Here is a 23,792-nt window from a genome sequence, read left to right as displayed (position 1 = left end):
TGAGTAGGCATCATAGGATGAGATAGACTTCAAATCTGTTGTAACATGATGGGTAGCGCCAGTATCCGGGTACCATGTGGCAGTAGAGGGTGGTGGTGGTGGGGCAGGGTAAGAAGGGTAGGCCGGTGGAGAAGGGTTTATGTGATTCAGCCAAGGTAGAGGGGAGGGTTGGGTATGGTGAGGGTAGTAGGAATGATAGGCTGATGGATTTGAAGCTGTGTTTTGAGGTTTGGAGTAACAATTGGCGATGTTGTGAGTGTTGCAATTGCAAAAGGTACACCATAAACGACCTTGCTGGGCGGGGCGATTGCCACGGCCACGACCACCACGATTTCCATGGCCATCACACCCTCCTTTGGAGAAACCGCAATCAGAGGGCATGCGGCCAGGCGGAGCACTAGAAGAGGAGTCACGAGTGGCGACATTGGTGGTGGGAGTGGAATTGCTGCTTGCATCCACAAGAGTTAACTTCTTCAACGAAGACGTGTGCAAGAATTCTTGACTCAAAAGCAATGAGTGCAGCTCATCAGCATTGGAATAACCTCGCAAAAATCAGAGCGCAAGGAGGGGAAAATATGTATATTAAAATCTGCAGCGGAAATAGGAGTGCCGGCAGCAGTTAGTTTGTCAGATATTGCTTTGGCGTGTTGCAAGAAGGTTGCAACAGATTCATCAGGCTTATGTACTAAGTCCTGTAAGGCAAGATGAAGAGAGAGAACCCGAGTTGCAGAAGCGGAGGCATATGCGGTCGACAAGGTTTCCCAAATAGCCCGACTGGTGGTCTTCCCGATGATAAGAACACCTCTTCAGAGAAAGAAGAGATGAGGCAACGGAGGACGCGTCCTGTTGGCGCCAAGTAGCAGCAGCCGCCGGATCGGTTGGACAAGGGAGGGAACCGTCAAGAAAACCAAAGAGATTTTGGTCTTGGAGGAAAGGCTCGATCTGATTGCTCCAATATAACAAGTTTTTAGTGGTCAGCTTCAAGGATAAATAATGGTGAGCATTAGGTATCAATGGAGAAGAAGACAGGAGATAAAGAGGGGTAGGCGTTTAGAAGGGGAGTCCAGAAAAGGGAATCAGCCAAGGGGTAGTGGTGTTTGTCGCCATTAGAGGAGAGGAGACAGTGCTGGTGGAGGAGATGGTGGTGGTGGTTGATGAAGTAGTAGCGGCAACAGTGGAGTTCGGGTCCCCCATTGGAGATCACGGCGGCAGTGCTGGTTGGTTGGACTGGAGAAGAGAATTGAGAAAAACAATAGATGCTCGGTGGAGCTAAAATGGCTCTGGTGCCATGCTAGACCTTGTGAAAAGTTTTTGAGAATTTCATTAATCTTCAACACCAATTACATACGATGACTATGTGTATATATATACACCAAAGGTTGAGATTCTTGGTACGGATTCTCAACACCAAACTTGCTATACACCACATGAAATATAAAGAAACTTGCTATACACTGCGCATAAAATATAAGGAAACTTAGGCTGGAGATTGAGTTGCTGCTATTGTGACACACCACTAAAGGAAACACCAGGTATGAAAGATTTCACCAAGAGAACCGAATATAGCTTGCCAAGTAAAACTGGCGATGCTATATTCGGCTGTTAAACCACATATTACAACATATGTGTTATTTGTGTGTGTGTTGTGAGTGTAAAGAGTCTCCACCCCACTGCGCGAAGCAGGAAGGTTAAATTAGTCATTCCTTTCCACAGTAAAAAATTTGTTTTTTTTTTTTTAATAGTTTCATGTGCATTGCCACGGGGTTGATGCTAGTACTTTCTGTTCATAAGTTGATGTCAGAGACATTGTTGTAATTGTATAGGCTATTGTCGGCAAGATTATACCAACAGGATTGATGAGTCTGTTTTCAGTCATCATACAGGTTGAAACTCAACTTTTTTTTTTGGGTCCCCAGTTAATCAGGCAGAATATTGCAGATGGTTCAGAGCAATGACTTTGCAGAGATGTACTGCCACGAGTAATCAATTCATTGGCCCAAGTCTCATGCATCTCTGTGGTAGTATCTGAAATAGCACCAATAATACGAGTTTCCCTGTTCATCGTCAGCATGCAATATGTGTTGCATCTTGATCATCTGTGCTGGAGAAATTTAAAGCCAAAGCAGTTATGCCATTTGAAGATATATCTGATTATTTGGGTCTCGAATTTCTCTTTGACCTTTTGTGCGAGGTTAGTTACTATTGGTCCTATGCCCCATCATTGAAATACTAAAATAAAATTGTGGTATTGTAATGACTTTAGGTGTAATAGAAAATTAATTTTCAATTATACAAACTCCATTCTTGGCCTGAGTTGGGAACACTAAGGCTGAAGTAGACTGAAACAGCAGTGAAAGTTTGAATCAAGTGATTCAGACATTATTTAGTTTGAGTCCTCTGACTTGGCATTAAATTTTCTATCCCACTCAGGACTCATATGTTGCAATTTACAGCTGTACCAGGCTCTTTTTATTGTTCCCTTTTTTGGGGGCTGGGGGTGGGGAGGGGATATACAATAGCTGTACCAAGTTGTATTTATAGAAATCATGAAATTAAACCTTGGATCACACAATAACTTCAATAAATTAATAAATATATTAATTTGTAATAGATGAATCTAGGGGTGGCAAAGAAATGCTCAAGATGACGAAGTGAGCAGACAATTAAAATACAGATTCAATATTGGATTTAAGATTCAAGAGAGAACAGCATTGAAGATGAATGGTGCATGGGCATACACAAACCCCCCCCTCCCCCCCTGATGGAGAGGATTCCAAACCAGTTAAGTGCACTCTGTCCTTACACAGATATCAGGACCTAACCCGAAAATGATCTCTTGAATATTAATACTGCTATTATGTTGACTTCTGCTTCATTTCTTCCTGACATGGCATTCCCCTTTTATTTATCTATATTTATTTTTTCCTTTCTTCGATTGGCATGAAAAGTATTGCATTTAAGGACAAAACAAAAGAACAAGACTTTAACTTTCCTCTTAACCTCTATATCCCTTACTGATTGAGATTTTGGCATTGCTTGCAGACTCAGCAGTTGACTCAGTCAATTCCCAAGTCCCAAGTATTAGGAGTCAAGTCAATATGCTGACTTCCAACATGTGACTCAACCAAATCGACTGTGCAACTTGGGTGACTTGCCATGACTCGGGGCAGTCTAGCAAGTCGAGTGAGTTGAGTGAATGCCTTTTCTCAAGGATTTCAAACGCAGGAGATTTGAATCCCTTCTCTTTCAAAGCCTGAAAAACATGGAGACTGATGCATCTACATTTTCAATTTGTCTGTTTGCTTTTACTTACATTAGTTATTTATGAATAAGAAACTCTAGGTCTTGAATAAATAAGTAGCTGAATGAAATTCCCTCTCTAAATCTCATTAGATTGCAAACTCTTGAAACATGAAGCAGCACCATTATAGCAAGCTGCACCCTTACACTTATTATACAATTTTGTTTTTATAAAAATCCTTCCATTACATGACTCCTTGAGTCCACTCAGCTCCTGAAAACCCCAAGTTGATGGGATTTCCAACTCCGCAAGCTATGGTTTTGGGGCCCCCCAAGAGCTATGAAGTTTGTCTAAAGCAGCCCGGCCAAGAAGCCCAATTTCAGGCTGGACTGGGGCTGAAGCAACAGAAAAGAAGCCCAACACTCTTAGGTTCCACAATAGAAAAGGAAGTTTTGTCATGTTGTGGTTTTATTTTATTTAGGGGAAAAATATCTCTGTCTGTGAGTGGCTTACACCAGCACTCCCATGAGTCTCTCTCTTCCTCATATGAAAAGACACCTCTGCCCCCTTGTTTTGAGGAGGAGAGAGATAGACACATGGGAGGGCTAGGGCTGGGGTAGGCCACACTCCCGAACGAAAAACTGCTTCCCTTTATTTAGTTAGATCTTCTATATGTACATATATCTAATGAATGGAGTGCATATAGTATACCCTATAATTTATACATCATGTATATTATACTTATCATACATCGATAAACAAAGGCTAAGGTTGGGTCCAACCCAGAATGTCACGCCCCCATTCCAATAAAAGATAAATTACAAGAAAAGGGGTGACTAGGACGACAAGTGTCATCTAAAAAACTACCAGGATCACAAACACAGTATTCTAATCCACAGTCTAAAATTAATATTAAAAACATAATAATATCAGAGTGCGAAAACCAATTAAATGACACATTCCAAGATAGATCGAAGTTAGCGGAAGCGTAAATCAATTTAAAATCAAATAGTTACAAGGTATTCATTGGCTAATGATAGCGTGTATAGTAGTTAAATCTTTTTATAACCATCGAGTAATTACTCTAAGGTATACACGGAATTTGTACACAACAAATGATAAACATAAAATAAAGAGTAAGGTTATGCTCCATGGGCACCATCCTAGAATGTACATCAACATCCAAGTCCAAGCCACTAGCTCCACTCGATTCGCATCAAAAGGAGCACATCAAGAGATTACCTGCATATCAATTAAAAGAGGTTGCGCAACGAGATTAGCTCCACAAGCTAATGAGAGAGCAAAAGGGAATGCACATACATACAAATACACAATTACAAATAATTCATGATGTATGCACATGTTAGATTCATTTTTCACCTAGTACACAAGTTTAAGTCAGGTATATGCTATTATGATAACTCGGGAGACACAGTGGGTCACTTAACTTATTGTCACAATGAAGCCTCAATTATCACAAGGGAGTCTATGCCGGTCGAAGCTATCAAGATCATCCGATGGCAGACCCCGATAGCCATCATTACCCCTGACCTGGGCTCTCTCCCCCACAGGCAATAGGTGCTCTGATTATCCAACACATAAATCCCAGTTGGTAAGGGTCGTAGCATAAGGAAACAAAAATCTTAACCACAGATATACATGTAAATCCTATCGTCCCGAGAGGTATTACGGGTGCATCAACGTCCCATTCCATCTAGTACTCAGGTACTAGCACGACACGACACATATAAGGGAGGATGACAGTTAATGAGTTTCATAAACATTTCTGGGGTTCCGATACTGATACACTCGGCACCGTAACCCGATACAATAATGAAACAATTAACATATCCATAATTGAATCAGTTCACAATTTAGATAAATAATGCAATATGCAAAATGCTTATTAATCATATAAATAGTATGATAATGAATATTTAATAATTAGCAAACCAAAACAATCACCCAAAATCCACTCAGAATAAATCGGATGTCGTTCAATTTGTTTGATATGGATTGCCTTGATATACGCTCTCCTGCACTTGTTAGGTGGCCTAGGGATACGTGAAACATAAAGTTAGAAAGTGTAGACGGGTCCTAAGAGGAGCCCCAAGTGTTATAGATAAGTAAAATTCTAAACATGAAATCTTTAAGTCAGTCTGATTCCCAGCCTTCTTCCTTGAGGTCCAACAGTGTGTCCTAAACCTTCCTAAGGGCATAATGTCTCATATCATTCATTGGTCTTGGGAAATCCCATGGATTGATCTCACCTTAGGGTTTTTCATTTCTAGGTTGAGGTCACAAGTCCCTTAGGACAGCAAGGGGTTTTGATGGCATCAAGGGTAGACCTTGACACCTCGATAGATCTTTTAATTAGTATACTTAGGGTCAATTTAGGTGGTAATTAATCCTAATAAAATTTATTTAGTCTTACACAAGCAGCCACAATGTGGGCGAGGTCACCGGATTAAAGTTATGTTCTAACGTTGTTGTCAAAACACATCAGTTAGGTTTGGACCCACTTTTGAGGGTCTTTTATTTGGATTGGGTCCAAGGTTCCTTCATAGAAAATATAGTCCTTTGAGTCTATTTTACAACGCAACTTGAATCACGTCGATACAATATATATAGGCAAAGTTATGGCCAAAATACTAAGCAGCAGACAAGCCGTCAACAGCCGACGGACTCACGAACGGAGGCACTAATGTGAATCCATCCATGGCTCCGTTCTCAGATGTAATGAACAAAGGCCGACGGAAGCACAATGGTGAGTCTGTCGCTGAGTCCGTTCACAGCAGAAATGAGTTTTTCAACTCCGAACTTCATCCAAATTGATCCCCAAAGTCCTTAATGGCTTCAAGGGCTTGTAGGGATGGTTTCTAAGGTTCATTAGGGTCCTATTAACCCTAATGGCACAAGAGATCAAAGCACCTAAGGTCCAATCCCATTTATCCACCAAAACCTTGGGTTTTAGGGTGGAAACATAGGTTTTCATGGATTGGGTCATATGGTACCTCAATGGGATGAGTAAAGGTGTGCAATGGCACCCAAAGGGACTAAGAACAAGCCCCACACAAGGGCATTAAGTCCCAAGTGGAATCCAAAGTCATCCCCAGCCCCAAAATCCAAAACCCTAAGCTAATAAATAGAGAAATAGAGAATGATAGATGGTTTACCTTCAATGGAGGCAGCAAGGACAAGGCTAGGTGAGCCATCTTTACTCTTCCCTTCTACTTCTCCTTCTTCTTCTCTTCCTTTCTTTCCTTGTCCGGACAGCAAGAGGGAACGGAGAGAGTGCGAGTGAGGGAGTTCCCTTTCCCTCGTTTCTCCTTCTTCTTCTTCCTTTCCTTTTCTCCTCTCCTTCCCACGTTTTTGCTCTTTGGAGAAATGAGGAAAAGCTTAAGAGCTTACTCCTATTATAAAATGAAATAGGCCTTAGGGCCTATTTGCCTAGGTCCTGAAACCCCAAAATCCATTCTAACTCAAGTTAGGTCTTAAAGCCAGTTTGGTTTCTCCTTTAAGACCCCAAGTATTAAGGTCCATATGGTTTCTCATTAAAATCTCAAATGCTAAGGTCTTAAGTCTTGTTTGGTTTAGGCCTTTAACACTAAAACTCATTAAAATCAAATTTGGCCCTTATGGGCCCACATACAAAGTCCAACAACGCAAAAGAGGGTAAGGGTGGGGGTCCACCATGTCCAGGGATCTAGCCACGGTGCCTGGAACACAGGCATGTGGGCCCACACGAGAAAACAATTAAAAGCAAGGAACAGCACGGATGGATTCACGGACGGAACCAGTAGCGGTAAGTGCAGTGTTACTGAAGGAGGAAGGCAAGCAGCAGAAGCCCATCTACTACGTCAGCCACATGTTGATCAAAGCAGAGACCATGTACGCCAAGATAGAGAAGATAGCCTATGCGCTCATGATCGCGGCAAGGAAGCTAAGGTCATACTTCCTAGCCCATACGGTCGTCGTACTCATAGACCTACCGTTGAAGAAGGTGTTACACAAGCCAAACATATCAAGGTGACTGATCACCTGGGTTATGGAGTTAAGCGAGTATGATATCAAGTTCCAACCTCGAACGGCAATCAAAGGTCAGGCCCTAGCAGACTTCATCGTCGAATGCACTTTCTCGGAGACTGAGCTAAAAGAGGTAGGACATGAGGAGCATGATTGAGGATGGTGGGAGATGTTCGTGGATAGGTTGAGTAACATAGCAGGGAGTGGGGTTGGGTTCATAATCACCAGTCCAGAAGGTTTTTGGATTCAATACGCACTCGATTCACCTTCCAAGCCTCAAACAACAAGGCAAAGTATGAGGCATTGCTTACCGGACTACGAGTCACAAAAGAAATCCTGATCACCCACCTAGCCGTCCGAAGTGATTCCCAACTCATGGTAAACCAAGTAAACAGGGAGTACGAGGCAAAGGATGAACGCATGGCAGCCTACTTGACGCGAACTCGTGAGTTAGTGGCCGAGTTCGAGAAGTTCGAGATGGTTCGAGTCCCGCAGATCGAGAATGCTGCAGCAGATGCCCTATCAAGGCTGGCAAATAATGAACTCCAGAACTTGGCCAGTGCGGTATACATCGAGGTACTTCATGAACCGACATACAAGGAAAAACAAGTCAACAAAATCGAGGAAGGGCCAAGCTGGATGGATCCCATCGTCAACTATCTACAGAATGATGTATTGCCCGAGGATAGGTTCGAAGCTAGAAAGGTGAAAATCCGGGCAGCCAAATACACGTTGATTGATGGAGTGTTATATAAGAGAGCGGTCATGGCACCGCTACTTAGGTGCCTAGGGTCTGAGGGAGCTAATTATGCCCTAGCAGAGGTGCATGAAGGAATATGCAGAAGCCACATAGGAGGGCGAAACCTAGCCTATAAAATCCTACGTCAAGGATTTTATTGGTCGAAGATGCAAGAAGATGCCATAAACTATGTTAAGGCCTGCGAGAAATGTCAGCTATTTGCCCCGGTACCCCATCAGCCGGTGACACAATTGACTTCCATCCTTAGTCCTATACCTTTCGCCATGTGGAGGATGGACATTCTGGGAGACTTCACACCAGCGTCCGGGAGTAGAAAATACTTGGTGGTGGCGATTGACTATTTCACCAAGTGGGTCGAAGCTGAACCATTGGTGAAGATAAAGGAGAAAAAGATGGAAAAATTTGTTCGCGACAAAGTGATCTACCGGTTCGGGGTACCAAGGATTCTTGTCACGGATAATGGGACATAATTCAACAATCCCATATTCAAGACCTTCTGTTAGACGTACCACATCAACTTCCGACGCGTCTCCGTAGCTTACCCACAGGCCAATGGTCAGATAGAGGTAACAAATAGAATACTGCTTAAGGGAATCAAGAAGAGACTAGATGAAGCGAAGGGGAGATAGGTGGAAGAACTTCTCAGTGTCCTATGGTCATACCGAACAACAATGAGGACACCCATGAGAGAAAGCCCATTCCGACTAGCATACGAAACCGAAGCTCTAGCACCGATCAAGGTCCTCTCCTTGTCACATACAGTCTTGCACTTCAACAAGCGAACATACGATGATGGACTTCGAGGGAATTTGGATTTCTTGGACGAGGTTCGCGAGAAGGCGTTACTCAAGAACGTGGCATACCAGCAGCGAACAACTAAGTACTATAATTCAAGGGTCAGAGAGAGTTTGTTCCACCAAGGAGACCTAGTTCTGAGAAAGGCTTGAGCATCACAACCAAGGAAGGAAGGGAAACTATCGACAAACTGGGAAGGGCCTTACATAGTTTCTAAGCAAATACGACCAGGGACATATCGCTTGAAAACTCTGGGGGGCAAGAAGATAGATCGGCCTTGGAACTTTGAACATCTGAAAAAACTCTACCAGTAAAGGATCAGCCACAATTAGTTTAGTTTAGTTATTTACATGTTTCAAGAATTTTTTGAAGTTTTTTCAAGTAGGATTTTTTGAAGTTTTTTCCAAGTTGAAGATTTTCAAGTAATAAAAGCTCTTAGCTGCACTTCTCCATTGCCGATCAAGTTCGCACAAGCACCAAGGCCTGTCGGCCATGAAGCATTCATGCCAACCAAGACCTGTAGGTCACAAGACTTTATGTCACCAACGCCTTAGGTTACAAGGCTTTATGCCACCAAAGCCTTCAGCCACAAGGCTTTATCCCACCAAGGCCTTTGGCCACAAGGCTCTATGCCAACCAAGACCTTCGGCCACGAGGCTCTATGCCAACCCAAGCCTATCGCCTACAAGGCTCTATGCCAACCAAAGCTTATCGGCCACGAGGCTCTATGCCAACCAAAGCTTATCGGCCACGAGGCTCTATGCCAACCAAGGCCTATCGGCCATGAGGCTCTATGCCACCATGGCCTTTGGCCACGAGACAAAGCAATATAAAGCGCAATATACACAAGAAAATGGGCGAGGACCCAACCATAAAAATTCAAAGAAGAAGAAGAAGACAGCATGGAAGATGTAAAAATAATTACAAGTGTATTTCTCAAATTCAACATCCCAAAAAGAAAGCTTTAATACTGTACGGCGGACTCAAAAAATAAATCAAGGAATAGGGAGAGCAATAATGGCAGCCTCTCCGTCGGGGGGCGGCACCCTCGGAGATCAAGGAGATGGAACTCTTGACTGAGGAAGAACTACCTTGACACCCTCCTCTGAACGAGCATCTACCACCTCATCCACGTCCGCAGCAGCTGGCGGCACATAACTCGGAAACCTCGGAGATGAAGGAAATGGAACTCTCGACTGAGGGAGAACTACCTCGACACCCTCCTCTGGACGAGCATCAACCACCTCATCCACGTCCGCAGTAGCTGGCAGCACATAACTCAGAAACTCGAAGAAGTTGTAGCCAGGAGTCCTCCCAAGGACGTAACCCACAATGTCGTTTACGGCCATAGCATAGACCTCACCATTGTATGTGTAGAACATATCCTCCCAAGCTTGAGATTCGTGAAACTCCATCACTGTCTGCTCATGAGCCTAGACCAAGTCGACCTCGTGTTGCTGCCTCAAGGCATGTAGCTCCTCCTCAAGCGCTCGAACCTTGGCAGACAAGTCCGAGCTCTGGGCCTCCAAAGCCACCCTCTGGGAAGACAAGGCGCTGATCTCCTCCGTCATCTTCCTCTCCCAGACGACTCCCTCCTCGCAAGCAGCCTTCCGCTCCAAAACGTCCCTCTCCAAGCCCCGCATGCACTTAGTATACTGCACATTTTGGAAGGCAATGGAGGGAGGGTATCCACATCAGACTTAGACGAAGATGAGCCTGAAATAGGCCCATCAATGTCGTATCCCTCATGTATAGCGTCAAGGTCAGAGTCGCTCGACATGGCCACAGGTAGAGAGGACTTACTCGGGGGAAGCTCCCCAACGCCAAGCCAAACACCTCAAAAGAGAAGAGAACTGCAACATGCACAAGCAAGAAACCAAGAAAGAATCTCAGAAACCAAACCATAAAGACTTTTTGCAATAAAAAAGAAAGAACATAATGACAAACAAAGAGGAACATACTAGGCACACCAAGCAAAGGGCGAAGACCAAATGGAAGACACCGTGAGAGCCAAGACCAAAGATCAGATACGTCTACAAGAGAAGACAAGGTTCGGTCAGTATAAAAAAAATATTATTATTATTGGCCGTGGCCATACCTGAAGGGCGATGGGAGAGGGAGGTTGCGGGCGAGACGTCGGTCGCGAGCGAGAGAGGTCACGGGCGAGACGTCATGATCGCGGGTGAGACGTCACTGTCGCAGGCAAGACGTCGTAGGCGAAGAGGTCGCGGGCGAAGAGGTCGTGGACAAGAGAGGTCGCGGGGAAGACGCTCGCCGCAGGCAAGAGAGGTCGCGGGCAACACAAGTGAGGGCAAGACCGCGAGGCTAGCGCAAGGACGCGGTTGAGACCCCTGCGCTATGAGGGTGAAAAAAGGGATGGGAAAGACCAAAAAAAAAAAAGAGATGGGAGAGACCAAACAAGAAAAAAGAGATGGGAGAGACAAAAAAAAAAAAAAAAAAAAAAGAGATGGGAGAGACCAAAAAGAAAAAAGAGATGGGAGAGACCAAAAAAGAGATAGGAAAAACCAAAAAGGGGATGGGAGAGATAGAAAAAGTGGGCAAAAAGAAAGAAAAAGAGGATAAAAGTGTAGTGGGGGGTTTTGAATCCCTCACCTCTATCACTCACTATTAAGAGAAAAAGCCATCTACTCTAAGAAGCAAAGTTCATCCAACGGCCCCGAGATGCTCATCATAAAGCTCCCTCCAAAAAGCTTTAATTGCAACAAGCCCCTCACAAGCTTGAAGACGACAATGACACTACCCTCTTGAGCACTCCGTTTCAAGAGAGTAGGGAGCAAGTGATAAACCAAAAATACACAAGTCAGTCCCGAGATGCCACGTGTCCTGACCCAAAGGAGAGGTTGGCCCAAGCCGGACCATGATAGAACCCGTTCGGCAAATCCAAGAAAAATAAACCAAAAAGTCATCCAGAGACGAAGTCTTCCATGCAAGCCAACGAAATCCAACCATGATGTCACCACCAAGGTCTACGTCATCTTATCATTAGAAGGACGTTGTCCCAAAGAGATGTGATCCTATCCGGACTCATACATCAAGGATCGTTACCCAACACGTGAAGAACACGCATATCTATCTATTAGAGAACATCTTCCTTACCAAGACTCTATGTCTCATAAAGCGACACCCTACTACGTGATAGACTCTTCCACGAAGAATACTTATCACCAACAGGGGCTCTTCACACCGCCATACTCAACTATAACTACTCAGGTAATCTAACCCATTATTCATCTTGAATTCCAGTAATTCATCTGTTGCTAAGAGAGATCTAACTTAGGCATTGGAGGGTCCTATGCCGGAACCACACCAGTTCTCCCTTGTCCCTGATGTCCTTTTGCAGATTGCGGCACCTGAAGAACTGATTGGAGATTTCCTGACGCAACAGATTCTTAGGGATTTTTTTTTTTTTTCTGTTTTGTTTTGATAAACAAACAAACCATCCAGCATAAAAGATTGTAAATGCAAAATGCTAGATAAGGGTAATGTTCCGTCTTTTTTGAATTTTTATTTTGTAATTCAAAACTTGCTGACAATATAATCTTATTTTAGGAAAAACTAATAACACATTAAATGGCCTTATTTGTAAAAAAAAAGAACAATTGGCCTTATTTGTAAATATATATATATATATATATTTATATTGTAGAGCATTAAATTTGGTGACCTTGATTTGTAAAAATAGCTTATGTCTTTACAATGAGGAAATTGCCCTGCCCTGATCAATAACATGAACTATTGCAATCACTTGCCATTGGGATTGTTTGCATTAGAATACCTACAATGCCGGCGTATCTCGCCCTTTTTCCCAGTTAAGACTCCTATACTCCCCATCCGATTCATGGATAAAGTGAATGTTAGCTTGAAGTCTTGTAAACCGGCAGCGTATTCCTGTGTAATCGCCAGTGTGTCATTCCCATATTTTAGTTGCTGATCAACTTGGAGAACTGAAAGATCTTTTAACACACGTGAGTAATAGGAGTTGGAGAATGAGTATTTTGAATCTGGGTTCAGGTAAACAAGTGGATCTTGTTGTCCCTTTCTTGTCTTGGATGGGCATTGCTTCTTCAAATCAGCTACTAAACTCTTGTCCATGCTTGGGTCTGCTTTCCTACTGCCTTTGTAATTGTAAATCCGATCCATAATGTAGCTACAATGGCTCCTTCCCATTGTGTGTGCACCTGTTTTCATCATATTTGAATTGTAAGGACAAAATAAGTGCAATGGTGAGATTTGTAGTTATTATCAAATTTAAGGTACACTAGTGTGAAATTAACATCTCGGGTACAGTTCATTGTACACACTCAAGTAACGGGATTAAAATCCTCCTCAATCCCTAACATGTGCAGTGCGGTGTAGTTCAAGGGGTGGGATGTCGTATCCTGATAGGCACGACATCCAATGGTCCAAGTTCAATTAAGCCATTGTTTTTTCTTTCTTCTTGAGCTCAGACTGTTGGATGTCGTGCCTACCAAGTAACGATATCCCAACCCTGAACTACAGCATACTGCACTTTTAGGGAATTGGAAAGAATTTTTTTCTACCTTAGTGTATGATCCTATTACTTGACATTAGTAATAATCCTAATAAATAAAGGTATCTTTTACCAAAAAAAAATTAGTAAGTTAAGGCATCTACTATAAATATAACCGTAACACAAAAATTACTTTATCTTACCTAGGAGAGTAGTCATATCCAGCACGTCTAATCCCTTTGATTTGAAGTACGAAAGAGAAGTTTCCCATGAGATGGAGGGTGATGGGAGGTCCACGGATGCCGCACTTGATTTATACCCGTCCTTCCTCCCCAAGAGAACTGGGTAAGATGGTCCTCCTGCCTGTTTGTGTTTATTCATTCACACACAATTAATTAGAGAACATTTCTTAATTTCATAGGTGCATTTTGTTGTAATCATATGTGGTGAAGTGAGAAATTGTAAACTTCTTTTGATTGTTTTTATCTTATTTGATAAAAAAAAAAAAATTGTCAAAGATTTCATACACGGCCATGCAAACATGCACGGTCATGTCCCCTCTCACAAGGAGTTAGAAAAGTTATAAAACCCCATTCCTATTTAATGCCTTCTCACATGCACGGCTTACATAGTCGTGTATGAAAATTGTCCCTTTTTTTAAAAAAAAAAATTTAAACTAAAAAAATAGTTTTCAAATAATTTGAAAGTGATTTGATATTATGTCATCCTCAAAAGCTATCATTGTCTTATATGTTTTTCAAATACATATGTGAAATAATATGATTTGAAAAAAAGAAGTGTATTACACTAAAAAGACAATAAATAAATAAAAATAAAATTACAACTTTTTGATCAAATTTATTACAACAGATTTTCCTTTTTTGAATTGCATACAATTTTACCAGAGTTCATAAAATTAAGGTTTCTCACCATTTCCCATGTCACATTCATGGATGTGAATGAATCCAAGGGTAGAGGAGTCCACGAAGGTTTTAAGAATCGGTATTAGATACAAGATCCGTCTCAGCCGATACCTATCCGACATCGATCCAGATCGTCCCATACCGGTCTGGATCAAATAAATTTACCCATAATTTTCATTTTAAAATGAGTTTTTTTTTTAACCTTGATCCGTAGATACAGGATTGTCGATATCAATACAGATCGAATGATTTTGCTGATCCAATACCGATCCCTAAAACCATGATCCACACATGAAAAGCATGGAAATTAAGCATTATGATTTAAAGTTACCTAAAATTACTGATGTACTATTTCAAGGAAATAAAATCTAGTTCTCTAAACTTGTTTTTGAGGCACTTTCCTTGGTTGTTTGGGCTGAAAAAACGGAAAAAAGAAATGAAAACAAAAGAAGGGCCCAACCAAATCAGTTACCAGATGGGTTGTAAATTTGGGACCCATCAATGCATAAGCTGGAAAACATGTTGGGTTGGTTGGTCTGGTGGGGTCCACCTCCCTCTATTACAGGGAATTGAGAAAATTGCCGGGCAGGTAAATTGAGGTGATAATTTTCCGTTTAGGAGCTAACTGGTTTGAGGTATTGGTTTGGGGTAGTTGAATGTATCCATTGATCCATATCGATATCCGATATCGACCGACACCAATACCGGTACTTGATTAATACCGGATCACTAAAACAATACTTAAAACCATGCTCACCAGGAAAAATTATCACCTCAATTTGCTTCCCCGTCAATTTCCTCTAATAGAGGGACGTGGACCCCACCCGATCAGAGGGTAGAATGGTCATTTCCACCCCCTTATTAGATGAAATTGAGGAAATTGACAGGCAGGCAAATTTGAGGGGATAAAGATCCCTAACTAGCATGGTGTGAGGTTTCTAGGGATCTTTATCCCCTCAATTTGCCTGCCCGTCAATTTCTTCAATTTCATCTAATAGGGGGTGGAAATGACCACTCTACCCCCTGCCCAAATACACTGCCCGAGTGGGGTCCACCTCCCTCTATTAGAGGGAATTGAGGAAATTGATGGGCAGGCAAATTGTGGTGATAATTTTCCTGCTGGTTAGCCACTAATCCAAACAAGAAAGAAATAAATGAGAAATTAAATACCAGATGAACGGCATCTCTGGTGGCAAGGTTCAGGATATCAGCACAAGAGACGACTCCAGGGCACCTTGATTCAAGGACCTTCTTTATCTTGTCAATAAGAACGAATCCACCGAGTCCGATGTTTTGAGATGCCGTTTTCTCAGATTTTGGCACATCAAGGAGGATCGATGCATCACAGCCCTAGATCACATCAAATGATAATAGTAAGCATGATTACAAACAAATATATATATATATATTAGTTGAAGAGTATGATCTATTTTTCTAGGGTTTTTTGTGTGTGAATCGGCTGTATCAGATTGACGGAAATTGGGATCGGTCATGGCCGATTCACCAATCCGATTCCATATTCTTCGTCTTTTTGTTTTTTTGTGGTAAAGATTCCCTATTCTTAAAACCCTGCTTTCTAGACTTCTTATTATCTTAATTATGAAAAAATATGCTAATTTGATATATGCAAGGAAAACAAAGTTGGATATCACAATACATATGGACCACCACCCTGTTTTGGATATGTGACCCACAAGAATCTGGTACGGAGTTCGATCATATGGACCACCACCCTGTGTTGGATATGAGGCCCACAAGAATCTGGTACGGAGATTTCCTGTAACTTTTCAACATATGATGAAAGACAAGAGATCACTGTCTCATCGTGTAGTCCCCCACACCGTGCAAGGGTCAATGAGAACACATCGCAATAACATCAACATGGGTGGAAATATTTGATTTTATGGAGGGTGGTGCAGTAATTTCACCCACTCTTGCTGTTGTGAAGGGAGAACTACTTATAGAAGGGATAAGTCTCATAAAGAGGCCTTGTGATAACAAGGTTACTATCTTCTTCCCTCCAAAATTGCTTATGAATGGTTATTCCTTACAATAGGTCGATCCCGCCTCCCTCTTAGAGTGCATAAGGTCAAGAAATTCACACAATATTCAACGTGATGCATAGATAAGTTTCAGATAAACTTTGGCACGTATTAAAGTAAGGGAGAGGATTCTTTGAGCAAACGGGGTAGCCTACGGCCTCCTTCACAAAAAGAATTTCTATTTATTTTTCCTTCTCTTAAACAATTGAAAAACCAATATATTAGAAAACAAGTAAACAACTGAAAATACAGAAAGAAAAATCAAACACATACAAAACTTGATATCTAATAAATCCAAAGGATACCCTTTCAGGGCAACCCCTTTCAAAATATTGATCGCATTAGCTCTCGACTTGGCTCAAAAATTAAATCAAGTCTCCCAATACTTACAGTTGTAACATGAGTAAGGCTTGTCAAACGGTACAGTTTTGGTAATACGGTACGGTTTTGGTACGGTACCAAAAATAGGTATCTAATACCGATATTATATCGTACTATTTAAGAACCCTATTTTCAATACCGCAATCGTACCGTTACGGTATGATTTTGGTATGGTACCAAAAATAGGTACCTAATACCGATACTATACCGTACCATTTAAGAACCCTATTTTCAATACCGCAACCGTACCGTTATGGTACGGTTTCAATACGATATGAAAATGGTATATATACGGTATGATTTTGGTACGGTATGAAAATGGTATATATACGGTACAAAGAGAATATAAATTTGATTTTTATAAACGGTATATATACGGTACAAAAATGGTATGCATACGATATGAAAACGGTATGGTTTTCATTTTTACATGTATACACCCTAAAACGGTACGGTTATGCTAAAACGGTACGGGTTCGGTACATACCGATGGTATGACCGTAAAAACTATTACCGTACCGTACCATGGTCAATACCGTTTGACCATACCGTACCATACCATTTTTGCAACGGTGCGATTTGGGACAATTTTATAGGGACGATTTTGATTTCGATATACGATTACGGTTCCAGACTGACACCCTTTACATGATCACATTAATTAATAACCTTTCACAAAAATTTTCCTTTCACCAAAAAAAACAAAAAAAAAGAAAAAAATTTGACAACCTTTCCCTCAATAAAAGGCTTGCTTTGCGGTACAACTATTTTGACTTTACTAAAGAAAAAGGTTGACAAGTTACAAAAAACATTTATCATATTCTAAGGTAGATGTGAAATTGTGAAGTATCAAATTTTCCTACTACTGAGGTTTTTCAAATTGGATCGAGTTTTCCTTAAATCACAATGAATGATAATCTATGTATCACGAGGCTTCAGATGCATATGGGAAGACATATTTTGGGAACATACTGAAACTCTATAGGAACTTTTTTTTCAGTAATAAAACCTTATAGGGGAACTTGTGAACCTTAGAATGATGTGGTGAAGGGAAAGCTTTTCCCTTTCAAATTTTCCTACCAAGAAAATTTTTATGTAGAAAAAGATTCTTTCTAAAATGCCCTTTGTTTATATACTAAACTAACCACGGTTGCCAAAAAATAAGGTATAGGTCAGACCATTTTGGCTTAATACCAAATGGTCCAATGGTCAAAGTAATAGTTATATATATATATATATATATATATATATATATATATATATATTGTAAAAAAAGTAATAAATATATTGATTGTACCTAAACAATAACTTGTCAAAACTTATCACATAATTCAAATGTTCAATAATCTAATACAATAGTCTGTTTGCTTGCAAGTAAATAAAAAAAAGTAGGAAAGTAAAAATTTTCAAACCTAAGAAATAATTCTTACTATATTTAGTAATAATATTTTTTAAATATAATTTTTATTATAATTTAAAATTAATGATACAATCCTATTAGATAATGATTTCAAATTTTTTTCATGTTTGAAAATTTTATTTTCCTTCTCTATAATTTCTCTTCCAACAAAATGGAACCTTAGAGTTACCAGTACTTTCTATGTAGAAACTGATACAAACAGAAAAGACAGAACAAAGCATGAAAAGCACGTACCGTTACAAAACAATCAGAGTAAAGCAACCGAAGAAACTTGGGAGTGATAGTCGGATCTTTTTTGTAGAACAGCGTAACTTGGTGCCGGACAAACCGTTCGGCGTTGTGGCACGTGATATTATAGTACTTGCGAACCAAACCTGTGGGCTGCGTCGTGATTGCCGCGTGCACGCCTCCGATGATGCACAAACCTACTGCGAGAGCCAACACAAAGAACACACCACCACCACCACCACCCCATTGTGGTCGTCTCATTATTTCTTCCCAGAGAAGAGCTCTTTAGCTCCACCTAGAGAGCTTCTGTGCTATATATGTATAACAAGGAGAGCTCTGTAGCTGGACCTTAGAAAGTCTCTCTCTCTCCTCTGACAAATGGGATGGGTGTGATTGGAAGGTGAGAACTAAACTATTTATAGGGCTCGACGTGGAATGCCAACTTGGAAAATTGAATAAAATGGATTAATTTATTTCATTTTTTTTGGAACTTTGTGTTCCACTACCCGCAGCAGCTGCGGCGGCTCGTGCGACGGGTGTGTGATGATCTAGGCTGTTCACGTGCCTCGCTTTCAACATGTCTTCATGACTTCCACGGTACTACTTCCCAAGGATATCGAGGAATCAGCACGTGATTTGTCGGGAGGACTGGGAATTGGGAACCATTTTGGCTTGCTATTAAATGGTCTAATGGATCTTCTACACTTACGTGCAGGTGAACATGTACGTGAGAGCTAATTACTTGTCTTTTTTGTTTTCATTAATACTCCTTCTCCCTTTGTAAATATTAAAATGGAACAGATGATTATCTTTCACTTGTGGATCTGACTCCTGTCCAGTCGTGGTGGGAGCTGGATCGTTCAGCATCCATCTAAGATTCTTACACCTGGACGGGTTTACATCAAACGGTCCTAAATTTGAAAGGAAAGTTTTAACCCATATTCACACATCTTCCTAAAACATATTCCATCTTCATCTCCTGAAAAACTGTTCGTTTCTCTTCATCTTCCCCCATATTCTACTCATCTTCTCTGGAATCATGGAAACAACTGGTTTATACCATTTTCCTAAAAGAATTATGTCTCATGAGGAAGAAAACATAATAAGGTGGAAGTACATCTGGAGTTCTGTTACCAGTCTTGACTATGATGATGGGTTGTATAATGCTAAACCAGGGAAGAAGCGAGTTAGAGCACAAGTGGTCGATTTCATGAATTTTGTGGATGGGCATCTTCAGAGAAGAAAAAGACGAGACAGGAGCGGACAGTCCATTTTTCGCAGACAAGAGAGAGAGAGCTCTAGCCATGGCGTCTAGGGTTCCGATCTGCTTCTGCATTTTTGTTTTCTGTTTTTGCACTGCGTTTCATAGATTAGTCTCTGCTGCCGAAGAAGAATGCAAGACAAGGGAGTTTGTGGTCACCCTTGATAACTCCAACTTCAATGATACTGTTAACAAGCATAACTTCGTCGTCGTTGAGTTCTATGCTCCATGGTATTGCTTCTTGTTCTTTTCGTATTTTGTTCTGCGATGCTGATCGAATTGATGTATCTGATCGATCTTTCCATCTCAAATGTGGTAGCTCCTGTGATTTAGATCACATTAATGCTTGGATATGTGCTGCTATTACTCGTTTGGTTCACCAGCTCTGTCTCTCGATTTTTGTGAAATAGTTCCTTAAGTTGCCACACTGCCTCTTTACTTCTGAATATCAGCTGGTAAAGTTAGAATTAGTTGGAATTTTTGTACTCAATGTTCCTTCTTACATCTGTTTATCAAGACTCATTATCCTCTTTCTTGAAAGTTACTTTTGTTGATGTTATCTCAGTGGAACAACTCTTTTTAAGCTGTACAGCACTTGGAGAAGATGAGTGGAGTATAGAAACGGAGAGATAAGAATACCTGGTTAGCCTCGCCATCGCCAAAATCAATTTTGAAGAAGATGAGTGGAATATAGGGGAAGATGGAGATTCTCGTAGCAAGGGAGAAGATGAAGAGAAACGAACGGTTTTTCAGGAGAGGAAGATGGAATATGTTCCGTAGTCGGTTCAGGTTTCGTCAAAGAGAGGGTGAGAGAGGAAGATGGGTGAATATGGGTTAAAACTTTTCTTTCAATTTTAGGACCGTTTGATGTAAATCTGTCCAGGTGTAAGAATCTTAGGCAGGTGCTGGACGGTCCAGCTCCCGCCATGGCTGGACAGGAGCCAAATCCTTCACATGTACGTACGTGTTCTACCAAAAAAAAAAAAAAAAAGGTGCACGTACGTGCAAAGGAACTGGACTCATATATTTTGTGTTGTGCAGGTGTTTCTAAACCAAATGTAGGCCTAGTAGGATGGGCTTACTGCATTTTGCTAGACAATTAGAATGTTCTAACATTTTCAGGGTTTGCACCTTCAACTGATGACATGCAGGCTGAACTAACTGAAATCTTACAGGGATGGACACATGCTACAAAAGGTGGACTCCAACTGAAGGAGATTTGGATCACTAACCACAGCCTATATGACCTTTTGAATGCTACGACCAAGCAAAACTTACCTATTACATGGTGTCTCATACCAAAATTTTTTGAACTAGCAGAAAAAACATCAAACTTTATAAATGTACAGTTTAAACCTAAGAATAACATATGGACTAGTAGACTACGTTCCCTTGCCTCTTTCTCTATATCTAAAAGGACTGTAATGCCCCCTTTCCTATATGATGTAAATATGTTTTTCTCTATCTAATAGTACTATAAGAATGCTTCCCATAAAAAAAAATGGCATGTTGGGTCATATAGGCCTGTATGATAATATTACTATTTTTGGGTCATGTTTTTATTCTAAAAATAATTGTTGTATTTTAATGTCTAGCTTAATTTTTGGACAATGAAATGCGTTTAGTAGCACATAGTAATTCTATTTCTGGGCCAGAAAAGAAATGGAAATACATTTGTTATACATAGTAATTTTTTTTTCTGAAAAAAATGCCACTGAATATAAAAATTTTTGTGATAATGATGGCGGCGGTGACAATGGTGGTAATGGTAATAGTGGTGGTGGAGGTGCTGGTATTTGAAGTTGCATTGGAGGTGATGTGTAATTTTGAACATAAAATTATTGTTTTGCCCATGAATTAATCATGTGCTCATTAAATAGCCTGTTCCCTTTTGTCTTCTTTTTGTTTTTGGAATAGAGAAGTTCCAAATTAAAGTTTTTTTTTTTCTCAGCAACTTTTAGTGTCTGATTCATTTTTAAGAACAAAAAAACATGAACTAACGGTAACAAACAGATTAAAAAAATAATAAAAAAGAGTAATAGAGAAACAAAAATGTTATAAAAAAAAAAAACAAACAAACCGTTGAGATGAGCAATCAAGATGAAATAAATGTGAAGATGATCAACAAAATTTGATAGTTGATTATTCTTGATTAATCTTGATCGATCATTGATGACAAATCTGTAAGTAATTTTCAATTATTGTGGGCTTAATTAATTACTTGGACCGGTTATTTGATGGGGATCCTAATACTGGAGCTGGTTCAAGCATGTCACCCGGTTCTAATTGAGATGGGCCAGCCCTAGTCCATTGTGGAAGTGGGTTAAGGTTTTGGGACAGTATTTTTATAAATACTAATAAGGAGGGTCCATGTAGTCACGTTACTTCACTTCCCTATTTCTCCCACAAGAAAATGGTATTCATAGTAAGAACGGGAGACTGCAGAAGATCCCTTCAAGTTCATTGGTCTAAGGCTGCAGATTAAAGAAGCAATTTCTTTGGCTATTCTAATATTATTCTTCGTCAGCATACAAAAGTGAAAGGTACAAAGGTGAAAGGTACAATCTCTCCCCTTCTATTTCCATTATCATTGTGTTATAAGATTTCATATGGGCATGATAGTGATAGGATTTATCACTGTATGTCTAATTTAACATGTGGCATCAGAGCCTTCCCATATGTTTTAGAATCAACAATGGAGTTTTATATCAATAAGTTTTTTTTTTAAACCCTACGTTTCCACTGCCCAATTGGAATTTGTTTGTTCCTTTAAAAATAAGGAAAGAATGGAAGCCAGTACAAACCAGATTTGTCGTTTGTTTTAATAATTAAGAGGATTAAAAGGTTAAATCATTTTGATTTCTTTTGGCCGGTAGTAGAAGGGTTTTCTGAAAAATTAAAAGTATAAAATCAGGGTCAGGTACGGTGGTTTTGGCCAGGAAAACCAGGCATCAATGGTCATATCCTAGTCGTCGCCGCTGCAGAGGCCTACAAATCTTAGAACCCATTATGATGGGTTCTAATGGTTTCTGTTCGAAGTTCCTATTAAAAAAAAAAAAAATTTGCAACTGGTTCTCCATGTTTTCAACCAGTTCGAGAGGTTTTCTAGCTATTGAATAGCTAGAGATGGTCAGTGTACAACGTTCCTTCACCGGGGAAGGTTGCAAGGCTAACAGTGGTCGTTGCACGTTGCCACTACCTCCGTGGCTTGCGGCTAAAGTTCTGCAAAAAAAAAAACAAAAAGACGTTTAAAGAATACAAAACGTTAAAGTAAAAGATAAGTGGTAGAGATGATGGCATATTCTTTGGGAATATGCCAGATTCTCAAAGTTTTTAAAATTTGAAAAGTTAAAAAGGTTAAAAGTTAAAAGGTAAAAAGATAAGTTTATTAAGAAAAAAAAAAAAGGAATGTACCTTTTAACTGTTTGGGTCAAAACTGATCCGAACCAAATTGCTGACCCACCACCAACCCGGTCAACTCGACCCGACCCGGATAGATGCCCCGACCCTAAACCTGAAAGGTTGGCCCAGATTTGTGACCCGTTATCCCGATGCTTTGACCCGGACCTGTTTGGCTTTGAACTGGGTTAGTTCTATTATCCTGATCCGCTTTGGTTTGAACCAGACCGAACCAAAATTGAACCACAGTTTGACCAAAGAGAGTACAATCACTCTCCAGCTTTGACCGGCTCATGTGAACTCATGCCAACTCCGTTTTCGCTGTTTTTGGACTCTGTGGCTTCATTTTTTCGAAGCCTATGTCATGGTGTCTACTGTTGGTCAAAACAGTAACTTTAAGGGCACATTTTTTGAGGTTTTGTGTTCCTCCCTTTGTGGGGTTACCTTTTGAATTAAAATTTTGAATTTTAGCATTAGGCTGGTTATTTAAGGAAACTTAAACTTGCCAAAATTTCTATTTGTGCATGACAACATTATACATTTACACTAATTACATTGTTAGAAAGATGTAAATGTACATTTTTCCACTTTTTAGCTGCAAACATTTTCTTTTGTAAGAATTGTAGGAAAATAAGATGTTGACCACCAAAGTGGCACCTCGAGTTTCTCTGCAACTCTGTTATGACAGCAAAGTTGGTAGTATGTGTCCAAAGGTGATGCTACCCAAGTTTTAAAGATATTGTGCATGTACATGCAAGCATAGGAAGGAATGGTAGTCTAGGGGTTATATATGCCAAAAGGTGATAGGATTCCTAAATTATCAT

The 23,792-nt window shown here is 40.5% G+C and overlaps 2 protein-coding genes across 6 annotated transcripts in view; one reads left to right on the top strand and one right to left on the bottom strand.

Annotated features, from left to right (window-relative positions):
* The window catches only part of LOC122656551 (small G protein signaling modulator 1-like), a 94,589-nt gene extending 92,151 nt beyond the window's left edge, over positions 1-2,438 (top strand). For all 5 annotated transcript variants that reach the window (XM_043851125.1, XM_043851128.1, XM_043851124.1 and 2 more), the window contains one exon: positions 1,917-2,438. In XM_043851125.1, the coding sequence (XP_043707060.1) occupies positions 1,917-1,955 (39 nt within the window). In that variant the 3' untranslated portion in view covers positions 1,956-2,438. The remainder of the gene's footprint in view (positions 1-1,916) is intronic.
* A 10,146-nt stretch (positions 2,439-12,584) lies between these two features.
* LOC122655276 (probable peroxidase 26) lies at positions 12,585-18,569 on the bottom strand. The gene is made up of 4 exons (XM_043849481.1): positions 18,315-18,569; positions 15,408-15,587; positions 13,518-13,677; positions 12,585-13,021 (listed from the first exon to the last, which is right to left on the bottom strand). The coding sequence occupies exons 1-4, from the start codon at positions 18,567-18,569 to the stop codon at positions 12,585-12,587; spliced, it is 1,032 nt and encodes a 343-aa protein (XP_043705416.1).
* Between the last annotated feature and the right edge of the window lie 5,223 nt (positions 18,570-23,792).

This window comes from Telopea speciosissima, chromosome 3 (genome assembly GCF_018873765.1).
Source record: "Telopea speciosissima isolate NSW1024214 ecotype Mountain lineage chromosome 3, Tspe_v1, whole genome shotgun sequence".
NCBI classification, from domain to species: Eukaryota; Viridiplantae; Streptophyta; class Magnoliopsida; order Proteales; family Proteaceae; genus Telopea; species Telopea speciosissima.
The sequence above is the reverse complement of the archived record's forward strand: the minus strand, read 5'-3'. Positions and strand labels throughout refer to the sequence as shown.